The sequence below is a fragment of the Cavia porcellus genome, unplaced genomic scaffold (assembly GCF_034190915.1).
Source record: "Cavia porcellus strain 051 isolate PalLab524CR breed Dunkin Hartley unplaced genomic scaffold, mCavPor4.1 scaffold_32, whole genome shotgun sequence".
Classification (NCBI taxonomy): Eukaryota; Metazoa; Chordata; class Mammalia; order Rodentia; family Caviidae; genus Cavia; species Cavia porcellus.
The window spans coordinates 44988420-45014199 of NW_026947515.1; the positions used below are offsets into that span (position 1 = coordinate 44988420).

At 38.4% G+C, this 25780-nt stretch overlaps 2 protein-coding genes across 21 annotated transcripts in view; one reads left to right on the forward strand and one right to left on the reverse strand.

Moving 5' to 3' along the window:
- The window catches only part of Ncor1 (nuclear receptor corepressor 1), a 152723-nt gene that overhangs the window by 113341 nt on the left and 13602 nt on the right, over positions 1-25780 (forward strand). For 13 of the 18 annotated variants that reach the window (XM_063242447.1, XM_063242441.1, XM_063242453.1 and 10 more), the window contains 14 exons: positions 242-410; positions 2169-2309; positions 10007-10090; positions 10557-10813; positions 11155-11515; positions 13701-13928; positions 16462-16671; positions 17131-17280; positions 17578-17727; positions 20275-20440; positions 20812-21305; positions 23944-24072; positions 24734-24891; positions 25034-25257. In XM_063242447.1, coding sequence (XP_063098517.1) covers positions 242-410; positions 2169-2309; positions 10007-10090; positions 10557-10813; positions 11155-11515; positions 13701-13928; positions 16462-16671; positions 17131-17280; positions 17578-17727; positions 20275-20440; positions 20812-21305; positions 23944-24072; positions 24734-24891; positions 25034-25257 — 2921 coding nt within the window. The remainder of the gene's footprint in view (positions 1-241; positions 411-2168; positions 2310-10006; positions 10091-10556; positions 10814-11154; positions 11516-13700; positions 13929-16461; positions 16672-17130; positions 17281-17577; positions 17728-20274; positions 20441-20811; positions 21306-23943; positions 24073-24733; positions 24892-25033; positions 25258-25780) is intronic. The other 5 variants (XM_063242448.1, XM_063242446.1, XM_063242455.1 and 2 more) reach the window with 2 other exon arrangements.
- Positions 24882-25780, reverse strand: part of Ttc19 (tetratricopeptide repeat domain 19) — a 41617-nt gene continuing 40718 nt past the window's right edge. For all 3 annotated transcript variants that reach the window (XR_010045303.1, XM_063242473.1, XM_063242472.1), the window contains one exon: positions 24882-25693. Coding sequence is in view for 2 of the 3 variants with exons in the window: in XM_063242473.1 (XP_063098543.1) it covers positions 25602-25693 (92 nt within the window). In the remaining variant the exon portion in view is untranslated. The remainder of the gene's footprint in view (positions 25694-25780) is intronic.

Consider the following 25780-nt stretch of genomic DNA (forward strand, 5'->3'; position numbering starts at 1 on the left):
GAGAACAAAACTGATTCACCTAGCATTGTTTTAAGAAGTTTTTATGACAGGGTTTAAGAATGAAAGTACAGGATTTCTATGTGTTTATAAAAATTGAATGTCTGGTGTTGTCTCATGTGCTCATACTCTCTTTGGAGATATGAATCTGACTCTTAGCATAGTAGGTTAAATTTGCTGAGTACTCTGTACTTCCTGTAACCTTAAGTGACTTTTCTGGCGCTTGTGTTTGGTTTGATGGCAGGGGACCCCTGCTCTGTCCCAGGCTGGCATACCAACTGAGGCTTTGATGAAGGGATCCATTTCTAGGATGTCCATTGAAGAAAGTAGTCCTGAGAAAGGTAGAGAGGAAGCCGCGTCCAAAGGCCATGTCATTTATGAAGGCAAAAGCGGACACATCTTATCATATGACAGTAAGTATTGCATGTGTGCAGTAGAGCCAGTCCTGTAATGTGAAGACAGACTCTGGCTTTCCCACGCTCTTGCTGTGAGGAAGTCAGTTTGTCCTGCAGAATCGGTTTTCTCTCAGTAAAGGGCCTCATGGTAATGCCTCTTTAATGAAAATTTCATGGAAAATCTACTGACGAGATAGTAAACAGTTGTTAACAGTGAGAGCCTGTGGGAAGTGTCATTTAAGTGGTAGCTAACATCATCATCGACTAGCCATTAGACTAAGAGAAGACCCTTCACTGGACGTAAGTGACATCACTTATTATAATGACATTCATATTTAAGAAGCAAGAATTGGGAAGTAGATGATTCTTGGAAAGAATTTTTAAATTCTTAATCTATTTTAATGTCTCTTTCTATGTGTATATGTAAGCATTTTCTTTAGTTGTATTAAGTTATATCATTCCCATAGTGTTGTTTTTATGAGAATGATTCAAATGTGATATTAATATTACCAAAGGACTGAGTTTGATTTCTCATTTGTAATTTATTGTCATCTTTCTCTTCAAATACAAAGAAATAAAATATGTACATAGTACCTGCTGCTGTAAAAATGCCGTGATATTCTTTGTTTTTTGTTTTTTAACATTTCTGGTGTATTTCAATTCACATTTTGTTTCTGGGGTAGGAAGAGAGGCATTAGTTTACATTGTACAAGCCAGCAATCTAGGCATCTTTCCTGTCTGCTGCTTTTCTTTCCACATCCAACAAATCACATTTCTATTAGTCATTTCTACTCTATTTCTATAGTTGATGACTATTCTATAGTCATTTCTATTCTATTTCTCATGGTCTCTGGAATACATACATTATTCTGTATTCCTCCCTGCCACTGCTGTCTTCCATCGGACAATTCAGCAGTCACCTAACTGATCTCTGTCTTCAGTTATACCCATATGCAAACCTACACATAGTCTTGCTACAGTGTGCTTTGTTACCCTTAAGGAAGCTGCAAGGGCCAGGGACATAGCTCAACTGCACAGCACCTTGCAGGCATGCTCCAGGTCATGAGTTCGATTCCTAGTATCCCCCCTAAAAAAAAAAAGATAACTGCAGCCTCCGCCCTCAGCTTGCTCCCCTCTCTGTGATGCACTTCCTGTTGTCTGCTGTACGTGATTTCCTTCCAGCTTTCTCCTTTACCCCGTCCTGTTTTCTCCCCCAATTCTTCTCCCTAACCACACTCGAGTCACCATCTGCTGAATTTCTTGTAATGCACCATACTCGGTCTTGCTTTTGGGTATTTGTGTTCACCATACCCTCTGCCTGTCCTCCTCTGCTTTTTCCTGACAATTATTACCTGTTCTTTAGTTCTCAGATTATATATTATCTTTTCTGGACAGCTGTATCTGAAGTTGGACGCCGTAGGTTTCCTTCCCAGCACTTTCATAACACATTGTATTCCTCTGTCACACTGAATAGTAGGGATCTATTAAATTACTTGAAACCATCACTGTTGGGTAAATTTTGTGAACTTAATTTTTTAACCTTACCTGCAAGCTGAGCTTAAGCTTGGCACACTATAGTCATTTGATAACTATATTAGAATTAATGAAAACATTTTCATGAATACCAGGCATGTGCATCGGTGTGTACTGCAGCTTACGGCATGTTTTTATCTTTTTTTTTTTTTTGTCTTTATACAGAAATTAAGATAATTTACTTACTAAACATTGTAGATCTTGAGTTCTATCTCAAATGCTGTTGTGTTCTATATTCTGTAGACATCAAGAATGCTCGAGAAGGAACTAGGAGCCCAAGAACAGCTCATGAAATCAGTTTAAAAAGAAGCTATGAATCAGTGGAAGGAAATATAAAGCAAGCAATGTCAATGAGGGAGTCACCGGTATCGGCACCATTGGAGGGTAAAGTGTTATTTCCAGAATATTATTTGGATATATTTAATTTTGTGAAGTAAGCTTGCAGTGTTGAATTGAGTTGTTTAAGTTTATATTATTATTATTATATCTGTGTAAATCAGAAAGTACATGATGATAAGGTAAAAATTGAACATAATCGTAAGTAGGAAACTGTTAGTCCATATTTCAGTACCCATAACCTTTGTAGTTTACTTCCTTTTTGAAATTTAAGCATGTAAATTCATAAAGTGAGTATGGTATTATGCACCTGTACCCCAGCTGTTTGGATGGCTCAGGCAGGAGGATCACAGCTTAGCTAACTTAGTAAGACCCTATCTTAAAGGAAAAGCAAATAATAACAAAAAATGTAAAATTTATTAATTTTGAAGCAGATATAAAGTGATATGTAGTGACTAAAGACATAAATTTAATTCTAGTCTTACCAGCCAAGTAGATTTCTGTGAACCTTTGTTTCTCTGTAAATTAAGGAATTGCACCCACCTTTGGGTGAGAATTAAAAACAGGTCTCCAACTTGATGTTGACCATGCAAGTGATATATAAATAGTTCGGTTCAATTTGGTCCATTTCGTCCGGTCTGATTTGCTATCTTTAAAAATCTCAATTTGTCCTAACTCAATTTTAAGTCTATGTGAAATACTAAAAGCAGGGTAAGTCCTATATAATATTCTAGGAGCTGGAGTTTCATTACATTAAAAAACAAACGTCATTTACTTTAGAATAAATACATATGGTTATTTTCAACCTTTGATTCATATGTATTGGCAATATGTGAAAGTTCTTTTTGTTTTGAGGTGGGTTTTTTGTTTGTTTGTTTGTTTGTTTGTTTGTTTTTGAAATAGGGTCTCACTATATACTCCAAACTGGCCTCAAATTCATGGCAGTTCCTGCTTCAGCCTCCTAAGTGCTGGATGTACAGGCATTTGCCACCACACCCAGCTAATGTGGAATTTCTTAAGATTTGCCTTTCATAAAAAAAGAACTGGGATTATATTTTATTTTAAAGAGACAAAAGAAATTTCAAAACAAGATAATAGAGGGTAACAATGGCTAATGTATTGTATAGTATTATTTTTAAATTAGTTGCTCAGAGTAAAAGATATCGGCAGTTAATTATCTAAGCAATATTAACACAAGCCTTTCTTTTCAGTGAACCAAGAGAAATTAGTCTTAACTTTTACATACACACACACACACACACACACACACACACACACACTTTTTTTTAGTTGAACCTTCTGTGCTTATTCTTCCATCGCTGTTTCTTTTTCCTTTTGGAGCTTCTTCCTGTTTTACAATATCTGTTGTGTGCTTTGGATCTTACTCTTTCAGCTTCGCACACTAGGAAGACAATAAGATGTTTACATACATAGGGGTCCAGTTTCATTTCACTAATGAGTATGGTCTCATGTTGCGTTCATTTACCTGTAGAAGTCTCCAGTTTTCCTTCTTTGTGACTGAGTACTACTCCATTATATAAAAAGACTGTATCTTTTTAAAAATCTATTCCTTGGTTGATGAGCATTTGAGTTGTTTCCAAGATCTGGCTATTACAAATTGTGCTGCTATAAACATGGGTGCACATATATCACTGTGGTGTGATGTTTTTAATTCTTTTAGGAAGATACCCAGTAGGGGAATAACTGAGTCCAGTGGGACCTTGGATCCTTGTTTTTCAAGGAACCTCCACACTGATTTCTTCAGTGGTTTCACCAGTCTGCACTCCCTCCAACAGTGGAGAAGCATTCTTTTTTCCTCACAACCCCTCCAGCATTTGGTATTGGTATATTTCTTGATAATAACCATTCCTTTTGAGGTGAGATGAAAACTCAGTGTTGTTTTAATTTGCCTCTCTCCAATGACCCATTTTTTTCATATATTTGCTGTTTATGTTTCTTTATCTGAGAAGTGTGAATTCATCTCAGATGCCCATTTTTAGATTGGGTCTTTAAATTTGGGAAAGGGCTGGGGATTTAACTGAGTGGCATAAGTGCCTGCCTGTCAAGCACATGGTTGTGAGTTCAATCTCTGGTACTTATAAAAAATTTTTTTTAGGAGATAAAATTTTTTTGAGTTATTTTTATGTTCTCGATAGTATTCTTTTGAGGAATAGCTGGCAACCATTTTTTCCCACATTGTGGGTTGTCTGTTCACTCTGTTGGTGATTTCTCTTGCTGTGAAAAAGCTTTTTAATAAGATGAGATTCTAGTTGTTGTTTATTTGTATAGTTGCTGTGCCATCATGGTTTTCTTCATACAGTCTTTACCTGCATCAGTGTCTTCAAGCTGAAGAATTAGCTCAGTGGCTCAGGTGCCTGCCTAGTAAGGATAAGGGGGGTCACAAATTTGATCCCTGGTACAAAAAAGAAAAAAACTCCACCACGAATACTCTTAAAGAGTATTACCTATTCTATTACCTATTCCGGCAGATTTAATGTTTCTGTTTCAATATTTAGATCTTTGATCCATTTCAATTTTACTTTAGTGCATACTGAAAGATATGGGTCCATTTTTAATCTTTGGCATGTGCAAAGTCAGTATTTCCACGACCATTTATTAGCCTTTATTTGGATGAATGTGTTTGTCACCTTTGTCAAGGGTTAGGTGGCTTAGTTTGCCTGACGTTGTTTCTACATCTTCTAATCTATTCCATTGATCTTTGGATCTGTGTTTTTGCCACTGCCATGCTGTTTTTATCACAGTAGCTTTATAGTATAATTTCAAGTCAGGGATTGTAATTTCTCCTGCCTTGTCTTTGTTGCCCAGAACTGCCTTTGCTAGTCTAGGTCTCTCCTGTGGTCATCCTGTCCAGATGGATTTAAGGGTTGTTTTCTCTAATTTTGTGAGATAGGTTATTGGAAATTGGATTGAAATTGCATTAAATCTGTGTAACAGTTTTAGAAGTATAGCAAATTTTCACTATATTGGTTCTTCCTACCCAAGAGCAAGGATGTCTTCATTTTCTGATAACTTCTTCACTCTCCTTTTGGAGAGCCTTGTACATCCTTTGTTAGATTGATTCCTAGGTATTTCATTTTTTGGATACTATTTTGAAAGATGTTGTTTCTCTACGTTCTGTCTCTGAGTTTGTTATTCTTGTCCAGGGAGTCTATTGCTTTTTAAATGTTCACTGTATCCAGCTATGTTACAGAATTTGCTTATTAAATCTGTTTTTTAGTTGAATTTTTGGGGTCATCTATGTACTGTATCATGTTATCTGCAAATACTGATAATTTAACTTCTTTTTCTATTGTTATTCCTTTTAGTTATTTCTCCTGTCTAGTTTCTCTGGCTAAATTTTCCAGAACTGTGTTGAGTAAGAGTGGAAACAGTGGACATCCTTGTGTTGTTCTTGATTTTAGAGAGAAAATTTTCAGTTTTTGACCATTTAGTATGATGTTGGCTGTTGGTTTATCAGATTGAGATAAAGACTATCTATTCCAATTTCCTGTAGGGTTTTTTTTTTACATCATTAATGAGTGTTGGACTTTGTCAAAAGCTTTTTCTACATCTATTGAGATGATCATACGGTTTTTGTCCTTGGCTCTGTTAATGTGGTCTATTACATTTATTGATTTATGTATGTTGAACCATGTATGATGAATCCGACTTGGTCATGGTGTATAATCGTCTTGGTCATGGTGTATAATCTTCTTGATGATTTGCTGCATTCTGTTTGCCAGTATCTTATTGTGGATTTTTGCATCTGTGTTCATTAGGGAAATTGACCTGTACTTCTTCCTTAGTTGAGTCTTTCTCTGATTTTGGTATCAGGGTAATGCTTGCTTCTATTCTTTGTATTTGTATCTTTTGGGTTTTTTCAGTCTCCAATGTGTTATTTTTGCTCTGATCTTTATAATTTTGTCCATCATGTAAAGCTTTTGGCCTAGCATACTCTTTCTAGAAGTTACAGATTGATGAGTTGTTCATTTGTACTTGCTCTGTTTTCCTTTATGGGTATTTGCTGTTATAAATTTGATTCTTAGGACTCCTTTCATTATGTCCCATAAGTTCTGGTATGTTGTATTGTCAGATCATTCAGTTGTAAACACTATCTAATTTCTTCTTTAATTTTATCTGTGACCTATTGTTTATTCAGGAGGTGCTGCTGTTCGATTCCCATATGTTTATGACGTTTTCATGGTTTCTTTTGTCATTGATTTCCAATTTTATTGCACTATGATCTGATAACATGTATGGGATTATTTCAGTTACTTTGTATTTACTTAAGCATGTTCTATGAGCTATTGTGTGGTCTGTTTTGGAGAACATGCCATGTGCAGCTGAGAAGAATGTGCAGTCTGATGCTGTAGGGTGGAATACTTTGTAGACATCTACTAAATCATTTGTTCAAAAGTTTGGTTCAGTTCTAATATTTCATTGGTGATTTTTTTGTGTGTCTAGCTGATCTTTTTGTGACAGTAGGGAATTGAGATCCTTCAGCTGTATTAAGGTTTATTTGATTTTTCATGCCTGTTAATATTTGTTCTATGTTGTTGGGTGCATTAGTGTTTGTTGTGCATGTATTTATGATTGTTATCTCTTCCTCTTCAATTATTCCCTTTACAAGGATGTACTGATCTTTCTCTCTCTTAACTAGTTTTGGCTTGAAATTTACTTTGCAAATACAATAGCTACCCTTGCTTTTTTTCTGGGTTCCTGTAGCATACAGTATTGTTTTTTATCCTTTGACTTTCAATCTGTGGATTTCTTTTTTAATTAAATGTATTTCTTGTGTGCAGTATATTGTTCTGTCTTGCTTTCTTGATCCATTCTGCCGGTCTGTCTCTTTTGATCGGTGAATTGAGACCATTAACATTGATGGCTGTAACTGATAATGTATTGACTTATCCTTGTCATGTTATTTTCCTATTGTTGGTTCCTTCTTTTTTTTCCCCTTCCCTCTGTTTGTTCGCCTTCTCTGGTGGATTCCTTCTTCTTACAGTTTATGGAGTTGTAGTCCTTTTATCTCTTTCTAGAATGTCCTTCAAAACATTTTGGAATGCTGGTTTGGTGGTCATAAATTTCCTCAGATGTTCTTTGAAGTACCTTTTTCCTTCATCAGTTTTGAAAGATAGTTTTGTGGAGTACATCAGTCTGGGTTAAAGGTTGTTTTCCTTTAAAACTTAAAATATTTCACTCCAAGCTGTCTTTGAGAGTTAGTGCTGAGAAATCAGCTGTGATTCTGGTAGGCTTTCCTTTATAGGTGATTTGTTTCTTTTCCCTTTCGGATTTTAAGATTCTATTCTTATGTTGAATTTCTTGAGTATGATATACCTGGCTATAGATTTTTAAAATTTTTTCGTTGTAGCTAATGCAGTGTTACATGCCTCGCTTATCTGCATATCAAATTCTTTTTATTAGGGAAGTTTTCTGCCATGACACCTGTGAGAGTGTGTGTGTGTCTGTGTGTGTGTGTGTGTGTGTATTTGTGCTATCTCCTGCTTTATCATTGACTCCAGTCAGTCTTCAGTTACTCTTTTTTGCCTCATCTAATAGCCGTTGGGTTGCTTTTTCATGGTACTTTGCTATTTCTCTCCTCCTCCTTCTCTTCCTCCTTCTCCTCTTCCTCTTCCTCCTCCTGTGTTTTGTTTTATTCTGTTTTGTGTTGTTTTGTTTTGTACTGGGAATCAAACGTAGGACTTTGTGCTTGCCAGGTGGGTGCTTCTGCTGCTGACCTAGATCCCTAGCCCTCCCTTGCTATTTTTAAATATTTCTTTTCACGATTGCTAATCATAAGCTTGTCTTGTACATATGAGATCCTGTCTTCACATTGGTTTAATCTGCCGTGAATACTTTCAGTGGAATTTGTATTCTTCTGGATATCTGCCTAAATCTGCCTCATGGATTCCATTTCTTTCCAATGCTGAGCATTTATGGCTTCTATAATTTTCTTAAACTCATCTTTCTTTTTCTTTTTTCTTTTTTTTCCATATCTGCTCTAGAGTCTTTCAAAAAACAAAAACAAACAAAAAAAGAGACCTGGTAGGTGGCTTTTGGATTGTCCCACCTCTTTGTACCCTGTGTTTGCTTTTGATGAACTGGATGTCAGGGGTTGCGTCTTGTTTAAGTGTTGCTCATTTTTTTCTTTTCTTTTTATAGTTTAATTTGTGGGGTCCCTTTATTGCTAATATTTAAAACTAGCCTATGTTCGGTTGGTTTATTACTAGTATATAGAACCCTTAGGTAATGATAGCTTCTCCAAGGTATCTTCCAGGTGTAGATGGTCTTTGGAATTTTAGTCTGTTAGAAGATCCTACCTCTTTGTTGAAGATGAGAAGGTGCTGCTTATTTGACCCAGTCCCTGGTGTTTTGGCACTGTGCCATATTATTTTTTGTGACTTCTAGTAAGTCTCGCTCATGGAATAGCAGGATGAATACTTGTCTAGAAAAATTATGTCACTTTTGGCTATAGTCATACCAATAACATCAGACAGCCTAGAAAATGACAAACTGAACTGTTAATTTGCCACTTTTAACCATCTGAACTAGAGTCGTGGTTATATAACAAAATCTAAAACAAACCAGAAAATTATATGTAGTATACAAGTCCTTCATATGTCAGTTTTGCCCTCAGAGGTTAAAATTTAAAATAGATTAAGGAGAAAATAGAGAAGTGGAAGAGTAGTAGGAGATTAGAAGTAAAATTGGAGGGCAAAGAGGGATCGTGCTAGCTTTGGGAAACTGGTACAGAAGACTGGAGGGAAAGAGCAAAGGAAGAAATAAAAAGAACAGAATAGAGCCACCACCACAAAGAAGCTGGAAATCAGGTTCACAATCATAGATCAAACAATGAAGGGGAAAAAAACAAAAAACCACAACAATAGCAAAGAACAGAATTTAAAAAAAAAAACAAAAACAAGTCCACTTCCAGATTTGTCTCTGCTTTTGCTGATATACAACATTTGGAGATAGAATCCCAATCTTTGCCAGTGTATCCCAGGAAGCCAGCAGTAGCTTTTCACCTGGTTGTGGATAAACTCAGTAAGCTTGCACCTTGTGGCCGACACCAGAGTAATTTGGCCTGCAGCCATGCACGTTCTGTGGGCCAGAGTGCATCTGGGAGCCACCACGTGGAGCCGGCAGCAGCTTTGAGTTCTGGGCTCAGTTGTCCTGTCTCCTAGATGGCTCTCAGCCAGTCGCTGTCTTGCAGGATGATGAGCCCTCAGCACTCACTGCCAGCTAGTGCAGTGCTTCACATCCCCTGCTCCTCTCCCCTGCTGTGTCTCTGTGGAGGCCTGTGGGGTCACCAGCAGTCACTGCATCTGCAGGTTTGAATCGCTCACCTCGCACAGTGAGGCCCATCTCGGAGAGGGCATGCTGGTTACCTCCTTCTTCACTCTCCATGGGTTTCGATTTTTGCTTCAGGTTCTTCCCTCCTCCTTGTCTTCCTCATGTTGCTGTATTCCAGCGTCTGGAGAGTGACTCTCAGTGAAGCTTTTTCTTTGCTACTTACTGCTCTGCCATTTTGGCACTCTGTGGGATTTTAGATTTAGCTTCAAAGCTTGTCTATTTTGGTCTGTTATTAAGTGCCTTTTGTGGCCATTTTGTGTTTAGGAAAATGTTTCTGAAGAACTAGATGCCATTTTAAAGAGCCTTTTATCAAAAAATTTACTCTTAAGAAAATATATGTGAGTTCTGTATAATTTATGTTTAATAGTTGAATTTCATTCTTGTTTCTAAAGGGTTGATATGCCGAGCATTACCCAGGGGAAGCCCTCATTCTGACCTCAAAGAAAGAACTGTGCTGTCTGGCTCCATCATGCAGGGTAAACTTTGTTTGTTTCACCTTTTTATTATTTCACTGCCTTGCTGCCAAAGTGTTTTGCCATTAATTTGTAAAGCATGAGACCTGCTTTTCAAGATTTTTTACCTTTCGAAATAAATAATAACTTTTCTGTTTCTGAGCTACATAGTTTCTTGGAAGATGATAGCTGCCTAATCTTTTAACTTTTTCATGGCTTTACTTATGTAAGTATACATTCTGTGACTGTGACAGATGTATGTTGTATCTTGAGTAACCTGCAAAATAATGATTGATGAATACTTACTTGAGGATTTGTAAACAGAAAATTGATTAGAAACTATAAGACGGTAAGGCATTTTTTCCTTAAAATTTTTTTTGGTCAAATATAGTTTACAATTTTGACCATTTTTAAGAATGTAATTCAGTGGCATTGTTGGGTAAGTATCAGCATTATTTTAATAAATATGTTTCCTGAATTCTTTTTGAAGGCACACCAAGAGCAACAAGTGAAGCCTTTGAAGATGGCCTTAAATATCCCAAACAGATTAAAAGGGAAAGCCCTCCCATACGAGCCTTTGAAGGTGCCATTACCAAAGGAAAACCATATGATGGCATCACCACCATCAAAGAAATGGGGCGTTCCATTCATGAAATTCCGCGGCAAGATATTCTAACCCAGGAAAGCCGAAAAACTCCAGAAGTGGTCCAGAATACGAGGCCAATAATTGAGGGTTCCATTTCCCAGGTGAGTAGATCATGGCTCCTGTTGTCAGTAGTTCCACTTTAGAGTGACATTTATGAGACATTTTAAAAGTGTGACTTGATAGCTAAAATTATTTCTTGCTTTGTCAGACCTGTTTGACGTAAACATTACAATTTTATGTATTGCTTATCATCATATCATTTTTAATCCATAGTACGCATGGAATGAATAATCTAGGAAAGAACGCTAGGGCCCTGAAACAGCCACACAGACTGCAAAGGTCACCTTGGCAAAATATAATTGCCATAGGCCAAGTGTAGATCCAAGACAGAACAGTGTTCAGATGATGTGGTTACCTGTAATGTTTGTTTTTTTCCCTTTAGGGCACACCAATAAAGTTTGACAGCAGCTCAGGTCAATCTGCCATCAAACACAATGTCAAATCCTTAATAACGGGGCCCAGCAAACTACCCCGTGGAATGCCTCCGCTGGAAATTGTACCAGAGAGCATAAAAGTGGTGGAACGGGGAAAATACGAGGATGTGAAGGCAGGCGAGCCAGTGCGTTCCAGGCACACATCAGTGGTGAGCTCCGGCCCCTCTGTCCTCAGGTCCACACTTCATGAAGCACCCAAAGCACAGCTGAGCCCAGGAATTTACGATGACAGCAGTGCTCGGAGGACCCCTGTGAGTTATCAAAATACCATGTCCAGAGGTTCACCTATGATGAACAGAACTTCCGAAGGTATGTTATCTTCATTACCTGGTCTGATCATTTTTACTGTTTTTCATCTGTGGCAAATAAGAAATACCACACTATCAGCTTTAGGCTATTACTAGATCTGTAAGTTCCACTTATACTAGAAAGCTACCACTATAGAAAGCTATATATATACTATAGAAAGCTACCACTTTAAAATGGGAATAATTTTACAGAGGACACCAGTATTTAAAGAAGTCCAAGGCCTAATGAAGTTCTGACATTCTCTAGAGTATATTTTATAATGGGTTTTCAGCATATTGTTCTAGGTCTCTCTTTGAATCTGTTTTGTTGTTCTCTAGTGGAAATATAGTCTGATGGTTGGAAGTTAGGCTCTGGAATGAGACTATTTAGGCAGGAATTAAAGTTCTTACTGTATAGGCTTAGACAAGTTAGCTTTTCTGTGCCTTAGTTCTGTCATCCATAAAACGCTAATTCCTACTGCGACCTGCCTGTCACGGCTGAAGATGAATTGAGGGAGGACTTGTGAAGAGCTTAGGGTAGTAGCTCTTATATACAAAGCACTCAGTGAACGTGCACTGTTACTATTTTAATCATAATCTCATGGTGTTGGCAACTATGTCACTAAGGGATGGATTATTGATTTGTTTACCAGGTGGCCCTGACACTCTTAAATATGCATTGACTTCTTTCTAGTTTGACTGTCATATGTATTTATTGAGGCCTCATATGTATATTCCTGGATGGATAGTGAGAGGTACAGACGAACAGTGTTTGGGAAAGAGGAGCAACACAGGAGGAGGAGGGAGAAAAGTACCTGGTTGTGGGTAGGAGAGTGACACCAAATCTTTTGGCTCTAGTTTGGAAAATAATTACTTTGCAGGTGGAAAGGTCCTGCACAACTGAGCAAGTTGGGACATGAAAAGAGTTGTGATAAGCTAGTGTGATTTCTTAGTTTTGACTGGCAGATTTCTCTGATTGTGACAAAAAGTACTATCAAAATTTTAGTCCTTAGATGGTTGTGATGGCTGCACAACATCGTGCATGTACCTAATGCCCACTGAGTTATATTTTTAAAATGGCATGTTTGATTGGATGTAATGGCATGTTTTTAGTCCCAGCGCTCAGGAGACTGAGGCAGGAGGATCACTGCAAGTTTAAGGCCAGCACAGGCTACATAGTGAGTTCAAGGGCAGCCTGAACTACAGAGCAAGATCCTGTCTTAAAAAAAAGGTGCATCTATTTATTTACTGTTCGTGTGTGTGTGTATTTTGGGATTGAATCCAGGGCATTTGCACTGGGATTACTGATGTTTTTATTTTTCAATTTTTAGGCAGGGTCTCTCTGAGTCTGTAAATTGCCCCAGCTGTGCTTGAATTTGCAAACTTCTTGCCTCAGCCTCCCAGGAGTTGCGATTTACAGATATGTAACCATGCTTGGCTTAAAATAACTCATTTTTATTTTACCACAGAGTGGTGGTTGTGAAAGGCTTGGATATAATAAACAAGGGTGAGGCATTCTAACCATTCTAAATAACCCTGTTTTGAAAATGAGAAGCTAGAGGAGGAGCAAAACAGTGAATGTTGTTGATGTGGATGTTGTTAAGTAATGAGAAAATTGTTGAAAGCGCAGAGTAAAGAAAATCTTCAGTGTAACTCATGATTGGCAGATGACAAGGTTGGGAGATACAGGCAATGAGAGGAAACTGAGGGGTGCTGCAAGTGGAACCACAAGGATTTAGAATGTCATACAGAAAACAAAGTCATTTGTAATGGAATCTCATTATCTTCATAATCTGATCAGAAAGGGGAACAATACCAGAGGGGATAGTCTCTCACAGGTCACACCACTTCCTATTTGCTTACACTTGCATACTCTGAAAAGTTGAAAAAATAAAACTATTTATATTGTTGAGAAATTAATAAATATGATCATTCTTATCTTTTTCTCTTTATTTACTATTTTATTCATGTAAGAGAGAAAGAGAGTGGGGATTGAACCCAAGGTCTTTGCACTGAATTACTCTCCCAGCTCCCAGTCATTCATTCGTCCTATTTTTGGAGACAGGGCCTTACTAACTTGCTCACGCCTGGGCTCAAGCTTTTAGTCCTCCTGCCAGGCCTCACAGAGTACTGGGATTACTATAGGTGCCATTGCAGCTGGCCTGCTAATTTTCTGAAGAATTTTTAGCATTGGCTCTTTTTTTCAGTTACGATTTCTTCTAGCAAGTCTGCCAATCATGAAAGGAAGTCGACACTGACCCCTACCCAAAGAGAAAGTATATCAGCCAAGTCTCCAGTGCCTGGGGTGGATCCTGTTGTGAGCCACAGCCCATTTGATCCCCATCACAGGGGCAGCACTGCGGGAGAGGTTTATCGGAGCCACCTTCCCACGCACTTGGATCCAGCCATGCCTTTTCACAGGGCTCTGGATCCTGGTAAGCATGACATGTACTGAAACCTATGGCGGAGAAATAATATACCTGTGTGACTTTTTAACTTTCTGTTATAGTTCAGTATGCAGACAACTGTACAGATACAGCTCAGTAAATTTTTGCAAACTGAAGACCCCATGTTACCAGCATCCAAATCAAGAAACAAAACAATGCTGGCACCCTTTAAAGAACTAAAAATATTATAATAAGTATCTGAAAAGCCATGTTATTTGATGGTAATTGGTGAAGCTAATTGAAAATGTGAGTAAATGTCAGGAATTATTTTTAAGTGACAGGCATATCTTAAACACGCTAATTAACAACAGAGATAATTGTTTGCCTAAGTCTTGATCTAAGTTCCAAGTTTGGCTTCGTTTTTTAAAAAAATTTTTGTTTATTGTTTTGGTTCATTTTGTTTTTGAGACAAGGTCTCACTATGTAGTACAGAATGGCCTTGAACTTGCTTATATAGCCAAAGCTGGACTCAAACTCATGACTGTCCTCTTGTCTCTGCCTCCCGAGTGCTGGGATTACAGGCATGCACCGCCACACCCAGTTTGTCTTTATTTTTTTAAGTGAAGCTAGAATGTAAAGATAGCTTCAGATATTCCAAATACAGATTTTTCTAGATTTTTGTTCTGTCTTTAAAATTTTTGTAGTGTGCACACCTGATTGAACTTCTGCCTTGAGTCTTTCCAAAGCAACCAACTTAATTTTCAGAGAAATAACTCTTTTCTTTCCTCTTTCATTGATTCCCAGACTATTTCATTAGCTATATAACTTGTTTGTGACAAATCCAACTGGAAGAAGTTGATAAGCACACATCTCTAGTGTCAGTGGACATGTTCAGGTTCCTAGAGGGCAGTCTGTGCTGGCCAAGGACCGTAGGTTTCGTGCAGCAACAAGAGAGGACGGGTTACATCCTGGGTCTTTGCGGGGCTCTTCCTCCTGGAGCCTCATCCCTGCTCCCTCTTTGTTGCTGCCAGCTGAGCCTAAGTCACATATATGTGCTCTTTACTCAGGCCTCTAAATTCATTTCTTGTTACATCCTTTCAATTGAAATTAGAACTCAGAATACTGTTTCTCACCTTGGAAAGCAGTTTATCATTATTAGTTAATATGCCTAATTAAGAAGCTAAGAATTCTAAAAGTTTATATTTTGTAGCAGCAAAAAAACCTGTAGCAAATATTTTATGAGTTCTGTCAGTGTTATCAAATTATATGTTGCTTCAAAACTTAAGTTTCAGAGGAACCCAAAGCTGGTATAGAGTCCCTAACATACAGTGGTTCACTCCCTTTAGGAATTTTAAACTTCATATTGGTGTGAAAATGATAGATGATCGGTAGAAACTGTATTTCGCATTGTGAATTTTCTGGAATTAGTGTAATCCTCTAGCCATGCTGGGCAGTGTCAGTGAGTGACAGCTCCCACTGAGCGCCGCAGTCCAGGAGAACACCAGTACTCTAGACTGTGCTGGGTTACTTTGCTAAGAGATCCACTAGGTTAGGCAGCTTCCAGGTTAGGCAGCTTCAGTTCTTTCTTTCTTTTTCTTTCTTTCTCTTTCTCTCTGTGTCTCTTTCCTCCCTCCTTCCCTCTCTGCTTCCCTCCCTCCCATCTCCTCTCCGCCCTTCCTTCTGTCCCCTCCCTCACTTACTTGCGCCTCCGTTTCCTTCTCCATCCTGCCCCCCGGTTGTTTTTTGAGACAGGGTCTCACTGTGTAGTCCAGGCTAGCCTTCAACTCACTGTAATCTTCCTGCCTCACCTTCTCAAGCATGTACCACTATCCCTGGCCATTTTCATTGTAAGATATTTTCAGTTACATAGTGAGTTTATTGGCCATAACCCTATCCTAAGTCCACAAGCATCCGTACTTTTGAGGCTGTCTCTCCCAGTGAGATGCACAGACTCAGCAAGTTGCTGGAAAACATACCAGCGGGTTTTCTAGGAAGAGTATAGATATAAAATTATTCACTGACATTCTTAGACAGAATTGCTTATAGTTTGTTTAGTGTCTGTGATAGCTCTTTATGTTGTAACAGTTGCATTTGCTTGTCCTTTTTGAGACTGAGCTAGATTACAAATATTCTGAAGTTTGAAATACTCTGCTTTTTACTATACTTAACCCTTCATAGTATCTTGTGTCATGTTCTGTCCAAAAGATTGTCAAATAACTTATAGGCCAATTCATGATGTGACATTTTTCTTTAAAGTTTCATTAGAACCAAGTCATGCCCATTTGGTTATCAATAATAGCTTGTTTGTACCATAGTGATAAAGGTGAGTAGCTGTGACTGATGTTGCATGACCCACAAAGCCTAAAACATTTGGGTATGTGACCCTTTACAAGAAGTTGGGCAATCTCTGTTCCAAACACGTGCATTAATTAGACTAATCATTTTTACCAACAGGAAGGTAACACTGCATGTCACAAAGTATTTTCATTACTATAAAATGAATTTTATTATCAAACAGTTGAAAATATAATACTTCAGGTGAAAACAATACTCAATGCTTTTCTCTCATTCTCTTACTCAGCAGCTGCTGCATACCTGTTTCAGAGACAGCTTTCACCAACTCCAGGGTACCCAAGTCAGTATCAGCTTTATGCAATGGAGAACACAAGACAGACAATCCTAAATGATTACATTACCTCACAACAGATGCAAGTGAACTTGCGCCCAGATGTGGCCAGAGGGCTGTCACCACGGGAGCAGCCCCTAGGTCTCCCATATCCAGCAACAAGAGGTGTGTGTTTCTGGTGTTCGTTTTAGAATTTACTGTGTTTCCTGAGTAATTAATAAATACTTGTCAAATGGATGACGCAAAGAGAGAAAAAAGGGGCATATACTTCTCTCATCAGACTTTAGTCCTTGAAAGCAAACAAAATAGTGTATTGAGACAGGGTATTCTGTGGACAGTGAAATAACCAGAGTACATTATTGTGCTATGTATTTGAAATCCACACTTTAGAGTTTCCTTTCTTTAACCTGCTATACCTTGAGGTCACTGATTTAGAGCACAATATCTAATTTTCTTCTCTAGATTCAAAGTCTTAAAAAGTAACGATGATTTTGGATGGTTTTTATTTATGTTATATCCAAATTATCATTGGGTTATATATAGGAGACCAAAATCCACAACCCATGTTTAGTTCTGTACCTTTAGAATAAAACTTATCATAAAGTGTATTTGTCTTTTGGACAGGAATCATTGACCTGACCAATATGCCTCCAGCAATTTTAGTGCCTCATCCAGGGGGAACAAGCACTCCTCCCATGGACAGAATCACTTATATTCCTGGTACACAGATTACTTTCCCTCCCAGGCCATACAACTCTGCTTCTATGTCTCCAGGTAAGATTTGACAGTCACACACCTGTCTTAAGGTGTTTGGGGCAATTTTTCTCATTTATTGTGCTATTTTCCACTTAATATTTATCAGAAGTTCCTGAGTGTCAAATGTGACTAGATAACCCTCAGTACCCTAAAAGATTATATTCCCCAGTTGTTACCAAAAACTCCTAAATAAATTTTCTACATCCCCAAAAATTTGGAACTTTTTTAAAAAAAATATTCACATATGAATTTTAAAAATTGTACCTGATAGGTTTACATTTTTGTCTCTAAGTTGCAGATTCATGTGTTTTACAGGACACTCAACACATCTTGCAGCAGCTGCAAGTGCGGAGAGGGAAAGAGAGCGTGAGAGGGAGCGCGAACGGGAACGAGAGAAGGAGCGGGAGCGGGAGCGGGAGCGAGAACGGATGGCTGTGGCTTCCTCTGACCTCTACTTGCGTCCAGGTCAGTGAGAGAGACTGCTCTTCCCTCCTAGAGACAGGTCTTGGTAATCTAGTATTGTGGGCATTGTGCTTAATGCCGCGAGGTAACTAGGAATTCCAAGATGGCAAAGCATTACAGGATTCAGGTAAGATGCAGGTGAAAGTGCTATATAAATTGGGATGAGGCCAGGTACGGTGATGCATGCCTGTAATCCCAGCACTCGGGAGACTGAGGCAGGAGGTTTGCCATGGGTTCGAGGCCATCCTGGACTACAAAGTCAGTTCAAGGCCAGCCTGAGCTGCATAGTGAAACCCTGTCTCAAAAAGAAGAAGTTTGGATGAAAGAGGTGAATTTTAGAAAACAGAGCTTTTGGTGATAGTTGTGCCTGAAGATCCTGGGCATAGAGCTCTTAAAGCTAAAAACTGTCTGCGCAAAGGCTCTAGCGAAGAAGGTGTATGACTGAACTCCAATTTAAAGAGGGAATGCTAAATATGGTTAGAAAGTTCCGGGGTATCTTGAATTACAATGAAATACTGCCACTCTGATATTATCAGAACAACTGCACAATGGTGCCAAAGGATGAATTAGAACCCTGCAGGTAGGCATAGACTGGTACCGAGAGACCAGTAAGATCATCTATTGTTCATATGCATGCTGGCACTAGCTTAATATATTCTTTTTTTTTTTAAATTTACTTTTATTTTTTTGGTACCAGGGATCAAACTCACGACCTTGTGCTTGCCAGGCAGGTGCTTATGCCATTGAGCTAAATCTCCAGTGCTTAATATATTCTGTTAATGACCAGAAAGGAACTGTGGGGAAGAATATGAAGAGACTTAATAACTGGATATTGGGAAGTGAGGAACAAGATTCATATGAAATCAAGGTAGAGCAGGAAAAACAAAAAGAGCATAGCTAGTGAAAGCAAAGGGAGTGGTTTTTGTGTTGGATTAACTTATTCTGGCATATTTGGACCATCTGTTAATTTTAATTAGGTCATATTGTTTATTATATTGTCAGAGTCACTGATCTCTTGCATTCAAGAGTAGAGTCACTGATCTCTTGCATTCAAGGAAGTAGGTACAGAACTAAAGGCAGTGGCCTGAAGGGCTCATTCATGTTTTTATGCAGGCACATCTTTTGAAATTAATCTGGATGGCAATACATGTAAGGAGCCCAAAAGTGAATCATATATTTGATTTAAGTATTCCTGAGGAATTATCTTAAACATTCTAATGATTGCAAATATTAAACACATTTAGGTGTAACCTATTATCTACAGAAAATAATAACAGGAGTCTAAATACTTCAGTTGTGAGTTAACACCGTAATTGAGCCTATGTGTATCTTTGTTTGTTGTTTGTTTTTTGGTACTTTGAACCGAACTCACAATCTCATGCTTGCCAGGCAAGCGCTATGCCACTGAGCTATGCCTGGCCCTCATGTATATCATTAAAAAATGAAGATAATTTAATCGAAGAAAGCAGCGTACAAATGACATAACGTTAATTTTTAAAATGTTTGTTGTCATATGGATGTATATGCAGACTTAGGACAATAAAATTTTTCTTCAGACTTTTTTTTTTGGTCTTTTTCTTTTTACCGGGCATTGAACTCATGACCACACACTTGCAAGGCAGGTGCTTATGCTGCTGAGCTAAATCCCCAGCCCCCCAGACTTTTCTTCAGATATTTTAGAAGACTTACAGATTTTTTTTTGTTGCAGCTTCTGAATAAACAGTCACATTGGTAATGTTAATTGATAAATGTTTTGGGTCCTTTTGGAGATAAACATTTTAAATGCTATTAGCATTTCTACTTCAAAAATTATATCTTACAAAAATACATAAACTGATATAAGGGATCAGAGGAAAAAAACTGCTAAAGAGCTTGGCTAAAATGGTACTTGAAGAATAAGAGTTACGTGCCCGAATTGTCAGTTCTACAAAGAGCAAGGTAGAAGGTTGACAGGGGTACAGAAAATGAGGTAGAAACGAAAGAGAATACAGACGCTCAAGACCTCTGATGGAAGGACGTGTGACCAACTTCAGGCTCTTACTGTCTTGTAGGAGAGTTAAAGTTAAGTGAACAGAAATGCCTCAAATCTGGACGGATGGGTCCTAGAGCTGGTAAACTTTTGCTAAGGGTAGTGCTGAGAGAGTTACTTTTGAAGGCTGTAGCAGTAGTGTATTATTTCCATTATAAGGCTTAGAATGTAGAACCCAGTTTGATTTTGAAAATCATAAATGTAGCAAATTTTGAGGAACTATCTGAGAAATGAACTTACCTGATTGGTATTAGTACTTCATTGTTGGTGTCGTTTTGTCTCTCTCTATAATCAAGATTGTGACTAATCAAGAGACTGTAGGTTTTAAAGCATCTTTACTGAGGAACTTAGAAAATATGTTTCCGGAAAAGCATAAAAAATGTCTAGTTTCCTGTTTCATGTTTTGTTTCCTATTTAGAAATATTAGGAAATTACCATTCCATAAATGTTCCTGCCTTTGATTTCTGGCTTCTTTATGGCTTATCTTTCTTCTTAAAATCTTTGGTTTTTGGTCCCTATAGGCACAGAACAGCCTGGCCGACCTGGCAGTCATGGATATGTTCGCTCCCCTTCCCCTTCACTAAGAACTCAGGAGACTATGTTGCAACAGAGACCCAGTGTTTTCCAGGGAACCAATGGAACCAGTGTGATCACACCCTTGGATCCAACTGCTCAGCTACGAATCATGTCAGTCTCTTGTATACTTTGTTTCACTTACGTTGTTTTGAGATAGGTTCTTGATATGTAGTTCAGGCCTTGAACTCACTGTGTAGCACAGACTGGCCTCAAAGTCATGGTAGTCATCTGGCATCAGCCTTTATGAGTGCTGGGATTAAAATGTGTACCACCACACCTGCTTATGTAAGTTTTAACCAAAAAATTCCAGTTTCTTTTTTTTTTTTTTTTTCCAGTTTCTTGTATATACTGTATGTTTTTTGAAATTTGTGACTTAATTAACAGTCATATTTTCTAATAATAGTTTTTATCAGTTTGTCTTTCCATATCCATAAATGCTGTCCTGTCCTAAGAGCTGAGGTTTTTGTTTTTTTAATTCACAGGCCACTGCCTGCTGGGGGCCCTTCAATAAGCCAAGGCCTGCCAGCTTCCCGTTACAACACTGCTGCGGATGCCCTGGCTGCTCTTGTGGATGCTGCAGCTTCTGCACCCCAGATGGATGTTTCCAAAACAAAAGAGAGTAAGCATGAAGCTGCCAGGTTAGAAGAAAATTTGAGAAGCAGGTCAGCAGCAGTTAGTGAACAGCAGCAGCTAGAGCAGAAAAGCCTGGAGGTGGAGAAGAGATCTGTTCAGTGTCTGTACACTTCTTCAGCCTTTCCAAGTGGCAAGCCCCAGCCTCATGCTTCAGTAGTGTATTCTGAGGCTGGGAAAGATAAAGGGCCTCCTCCAAAATCCAGATATGAGGAAGAGCTAAGAACCCGAGGGAAGACTACCATTACTGCAGCTAACTTCATAGACGTGATCATCACCCGGCAAATTGCCTCGGACAAGGATGCAAGGGAACGTGGCTCTCAAAGTTCAGACTCTTCTAGTAGCTGTATGTATCTCAATCTGAGTTTCACAATGTGATATCTGAGTAGAGAATTACTTTATTCTTTAGGTAAAACAATTCTGTGGTATAAAGTAGTCTCCTAATGCTTGACATTAAATGTAAGATGTTTCTTGATTGATCAGTGCAAAAATGTGTCTTCTACAAGGTGATTTAAATATCTTGTTTCCTAAGTTTAAGCTTACTGATGTATGTTCCACAAGAAAGCTATAATTTTTATGGAGCCAAAGTTGTAATGTCTTTAGATAGAGGACAGAGCTTATTAACATTATTTAGGCATTTGAAGGATGAGAGATGTACCATCAAAACCTGTGCTCCTGCGGTATAATTCCTCAGACATCATTTGTGAGGACATATGGTTCACGATATAGGGTGATCCCTCAAAGCCTCTTAAGTCCTTTATCTAAATTTCTAAAATGTCTAGATTATTACAAAGGAAGACTACCTTATTATTGGTAGTTGCTATTTACTTTGCACCTTTCTTGGGTTTTGGTCCAGTCTGATTAGTCATGGTGATACATGCTCTGCAAGAAAAAATTCATAAATCTTTCGGTAAAATGCAGGAAAAGTTTGTTTATAAAATGTCTTTGTTTATAAATGTCTTTTAGACGTGCATGATGGTGCACATCTGTAATCCCAGCACTTGGGTAACTGAGGCAGGAGGACGGCTGTGAGTTCAGGGCCAGCCTTTTTTTTTAACCATTTCCTAAATTCTGTATGGAATTCAAAAAAAAAATTTTTAAGCAAGTAGGTGTTAGTACTTGAAGTAATATTAATTGTATAGTCATCTGTCTGTTATCTCCATTACAGAAACAGAGTAATAGTGGAGATAATGAAAAGTTTCTTGTACAGCAGTATGCAATTTGCAGTTGTTTTTACCTCCAAATTTCCACTTGTCTAATTATAACTCATTCAAGTCTGTATCTTCACATTGCTGAGATTGAGAAGAACGTTTAGTGTATTGTATAGTGTACAAGAGACTTCCTTTTAACTTGGGACTTGGAAAATCTACACTACAACATAGGTTTTCAACATACAGAAAACTGCTACCTGAGAAAGAGGTAGTTTTATCATCCTGTATTTTGCAGGGGACTTTCCAGTGGGCATAGTGACTTCACTTGGGGTTACAGAATGAAAATTGGGTTGCCAAATCACATTAAAATACTTCTTTTTCATTTTGCATGATAAATCAAACCTTGCTCTAGGAGTCTTTTCAGCAAATCTGAACATACAAATCACTGGTTATTTTCTGAGTGTTCATGTTTCTATATGCAATTGCCTTTTTATCACTGGGCAGTTATATCAAGACCACAGGTTGTAAACAGTTATTCAGGTGGTTTTTCAGTTTGACTCAAGAGCCTTCTCACTGTGGGAGAAGCGCATTGGTTTACTTTGTCTCTGTGTCTTCAAGAGCAATGGGAACACAGTCCAGTATCAGACTTGGTGGAGGGTACTGGGACTCGAACTCAGGACCTCACACTTGCCAGATAGGTGCTGTGCTGCGAAGCCAAATCTTTGGCTTCAGACTTCCTATTAAGAGTATATTATTGTCAGCAGTTTTAGGATGCTGATTTATAAGCATTGTTATTAATGGGTACAAAAGTTGCAAATTACTGTAAATTGCTTAAATTGTAGTGATATATTCTAGATCCTCATGATTATTTCCATCCCGTTTATGAGGTTTCTCTTCTCATGAACCCAGGTAATTGCAGCATCCATGACCTGTTTGGGGGCAGAAGGGTCAGACAGTAGAGGAGCAGGTGGTAGCACAGTAATAGAGTCTGTTCTAAGCTTTTGTTTGCATGTCCAGCCAGGGTCATAGACCTTTTTCTCTCTTTGGTGTACTTTGTAGATGCAAAGAGCTCTCTAAATTTGCAAGGTTCCTAAGCAAGTTAGACCTGTTGCTAGTTCTGGGTTCTGAGCCTAGGGTAGGACTGTGACATCCTACCTAGGCCCCTTCTGCATAGCCCGTTTTCTTGGGAACTGCATTTTAAGGGGGCTGTTGTCTCATGTGTGTGATATCCAGTTGGTTGATATCCTACCTTTCTGTGAATTCATTTTTATTCCCTATTCATTTCTTTTTATTTGTACAATATACTACAGTGCAGGAAAATTGGAGTAATTTTTGTCAGTACTCCAGTTGAGATCAGTGTACAATATTACATAACCTATTAGCTCTAACATTATGGTAATGAAGCTGGTTTATAGCCTCAAACTGTTTGTACAGATGGTACCTGAGAATTGGAATATTGGATTCAATTAACCATTGACATACACTTTTTCATTTGTTCATCTTCTCTGCTGAGTGCTTCCCAGTGATTTTTCAGCTCTCAAGAGAGTATCACAAATTTGTTCTCTATTCAGCCACATCTTACTGTTTATTATGGGCTTTTTAAAGATGATCATAAGAGTTCACAGAATTTTAGAAAACTCTGTACTTCACTGAGTTTATATACAGAGGCACCTTTGATACAGTCCAGTGGACTCAATAAGTCTCATCATTAACCTCGGTGCCATTGAATATTTTTGAAAATTCAAAAACTAAAATATGAAAATAGGTTTGTAGAAGTTGTTCTTTTGGAACTTTCCATGGATTCATTTTAAAATAAGACTTCTTTTCTTGAAGTATCTTCTCATAGGTATGAAACACCTAGTGATGCTATTGAGGTGGTGAGTCCTGCCAGCTCACCTGCGCCATCCCAAGAGAAACTGCAGACCTATCAGCCGGAGATTGTTAAGGCAAATCAAACAGAAAGTACGTCTGTCTACATGTTTTCATTTATCATTTGCTTATCTAAGTTACTTTAAGATATCTTTTTTACGGTAATCTATGAATCTGCTTGAGAAACAACTGCAGTTTAAAAGTGTAATAATGAAAGCTTTGAGAGGGGTGGTTCTGGCTTAAACATGTGATCTCATGTGTTTTAGGCAAGCATTTTGCCATTTCTAGGACCACTTGAAAAGCAGTTTTCGCTTGCAGTATTGAGAATTGAACCTAAGGCTTTTGCACTAAACTCCCTTCCCCAGTCCTTCCCCGCTTCCTGAATTTCTAAATGCTCAGGCTGAATTCTAACTTGCATGCCTTCTGCCTCATATTCCCAAAGTGCTGGGATTACAGGCATGAATCATCACACTCCCATGAAAAAGCAGGTTTTGACTTGTTCTTCTTTGTCACAGACGAATGATACAGGAAAGTTGATATTTTCTTTCCTTACTTCTGCGTTCATTTTATTCTTAGTCCTCAGACCTCCACTGGTGAATCATTATCTTTTGCTTCAAAATTAAGATACCTACATTCTGTTTGTAGAGATCCATGCAACATCCTTTTCACATGTTCTTCTGAATTACATTTACTCTTTGATGAATGAAAAGTGGGGACAACTCTGGAGTAAGACAGCTCTCTGTTCTGTCTTAAGGCGACCCCACCAGACAGTATGAAGGACCACTGCATCACTATCGGCCACAGCAGGAATCGCCATCTCCACAACAGCAGCTGCCCCCTTCCTCACAGGCAGATGGGATAGGCCAAGTGCCCAGGACCCATCGGCTTATCACACTTGCTGATCACATCTGTGTAAGTTTTTTTATTATCAGTATTTTGATTATATATAAAGCAGATTTCTTATAGAAAGTAAAAACCAGTTAAAATGCCCTATTTTTCAATGGTTTGGGAGATAACATGCCGAGTTTAATCACTTCCTCTTCTCAATTCACAGCAAATTATCACACAAGATTTTGCTAGAAATCAAGTTCCCTCTCAGCCTCCCCAGCAGCCTCCCACTTCTACATTCCAAAATTCACCATCAGCTTTGGTGTCTACACCTGTCAGGGCTAAAACATCGAGTCGCTACAGCCCAGAATCCCAGTCTCAGTCTGTCCTCCATCAAAGACCAGGTTCCAGAGTCTCTCCAGAAAATCTTGTGGACAAATCCCGGGGAAGGTACAGTCTTTACTGTGAACTATATGTATATTTCCCAGCATTAAAACAGTTGGAAAATAGCTGTAAGAGAGGGGATTAATTTCTTACACAAGTTCATTTGTAAATTGGGATTTTTCCTTTGTGTATTCTTACAGTGTCCGCTGTCCAGGCATTTTGGTACTGTCTTTTTAGTGAATATTCAACAGTTGGTTCTTGTATTGTTTATGAAGTAATTTGGTAGTAATTTAGGGGTAACTGAGTTCTCCTTCAGAATCATCTTCCAAATTTGGTGTGATGGTACATGATATCTGTAATCCCAGCTACACTGGAGGCTGGGGTAGGAGAATCATGAGTTTGAGGCCAGCCTAGGCAACATCATAAGTGTCTGTCTCAAAAACAAAGAATCTGTCACTCTTCATGTCACTCACTGGTTTCTGTTGGGCCAGCAGTACTAGACCTGTAAGAAGGTGACATTAGGGGCTGGGGATTTAGCTCAGCGGCATAAGCACCTGCCTTATAAGCAGACAGTCGTGAGTTCGATCCC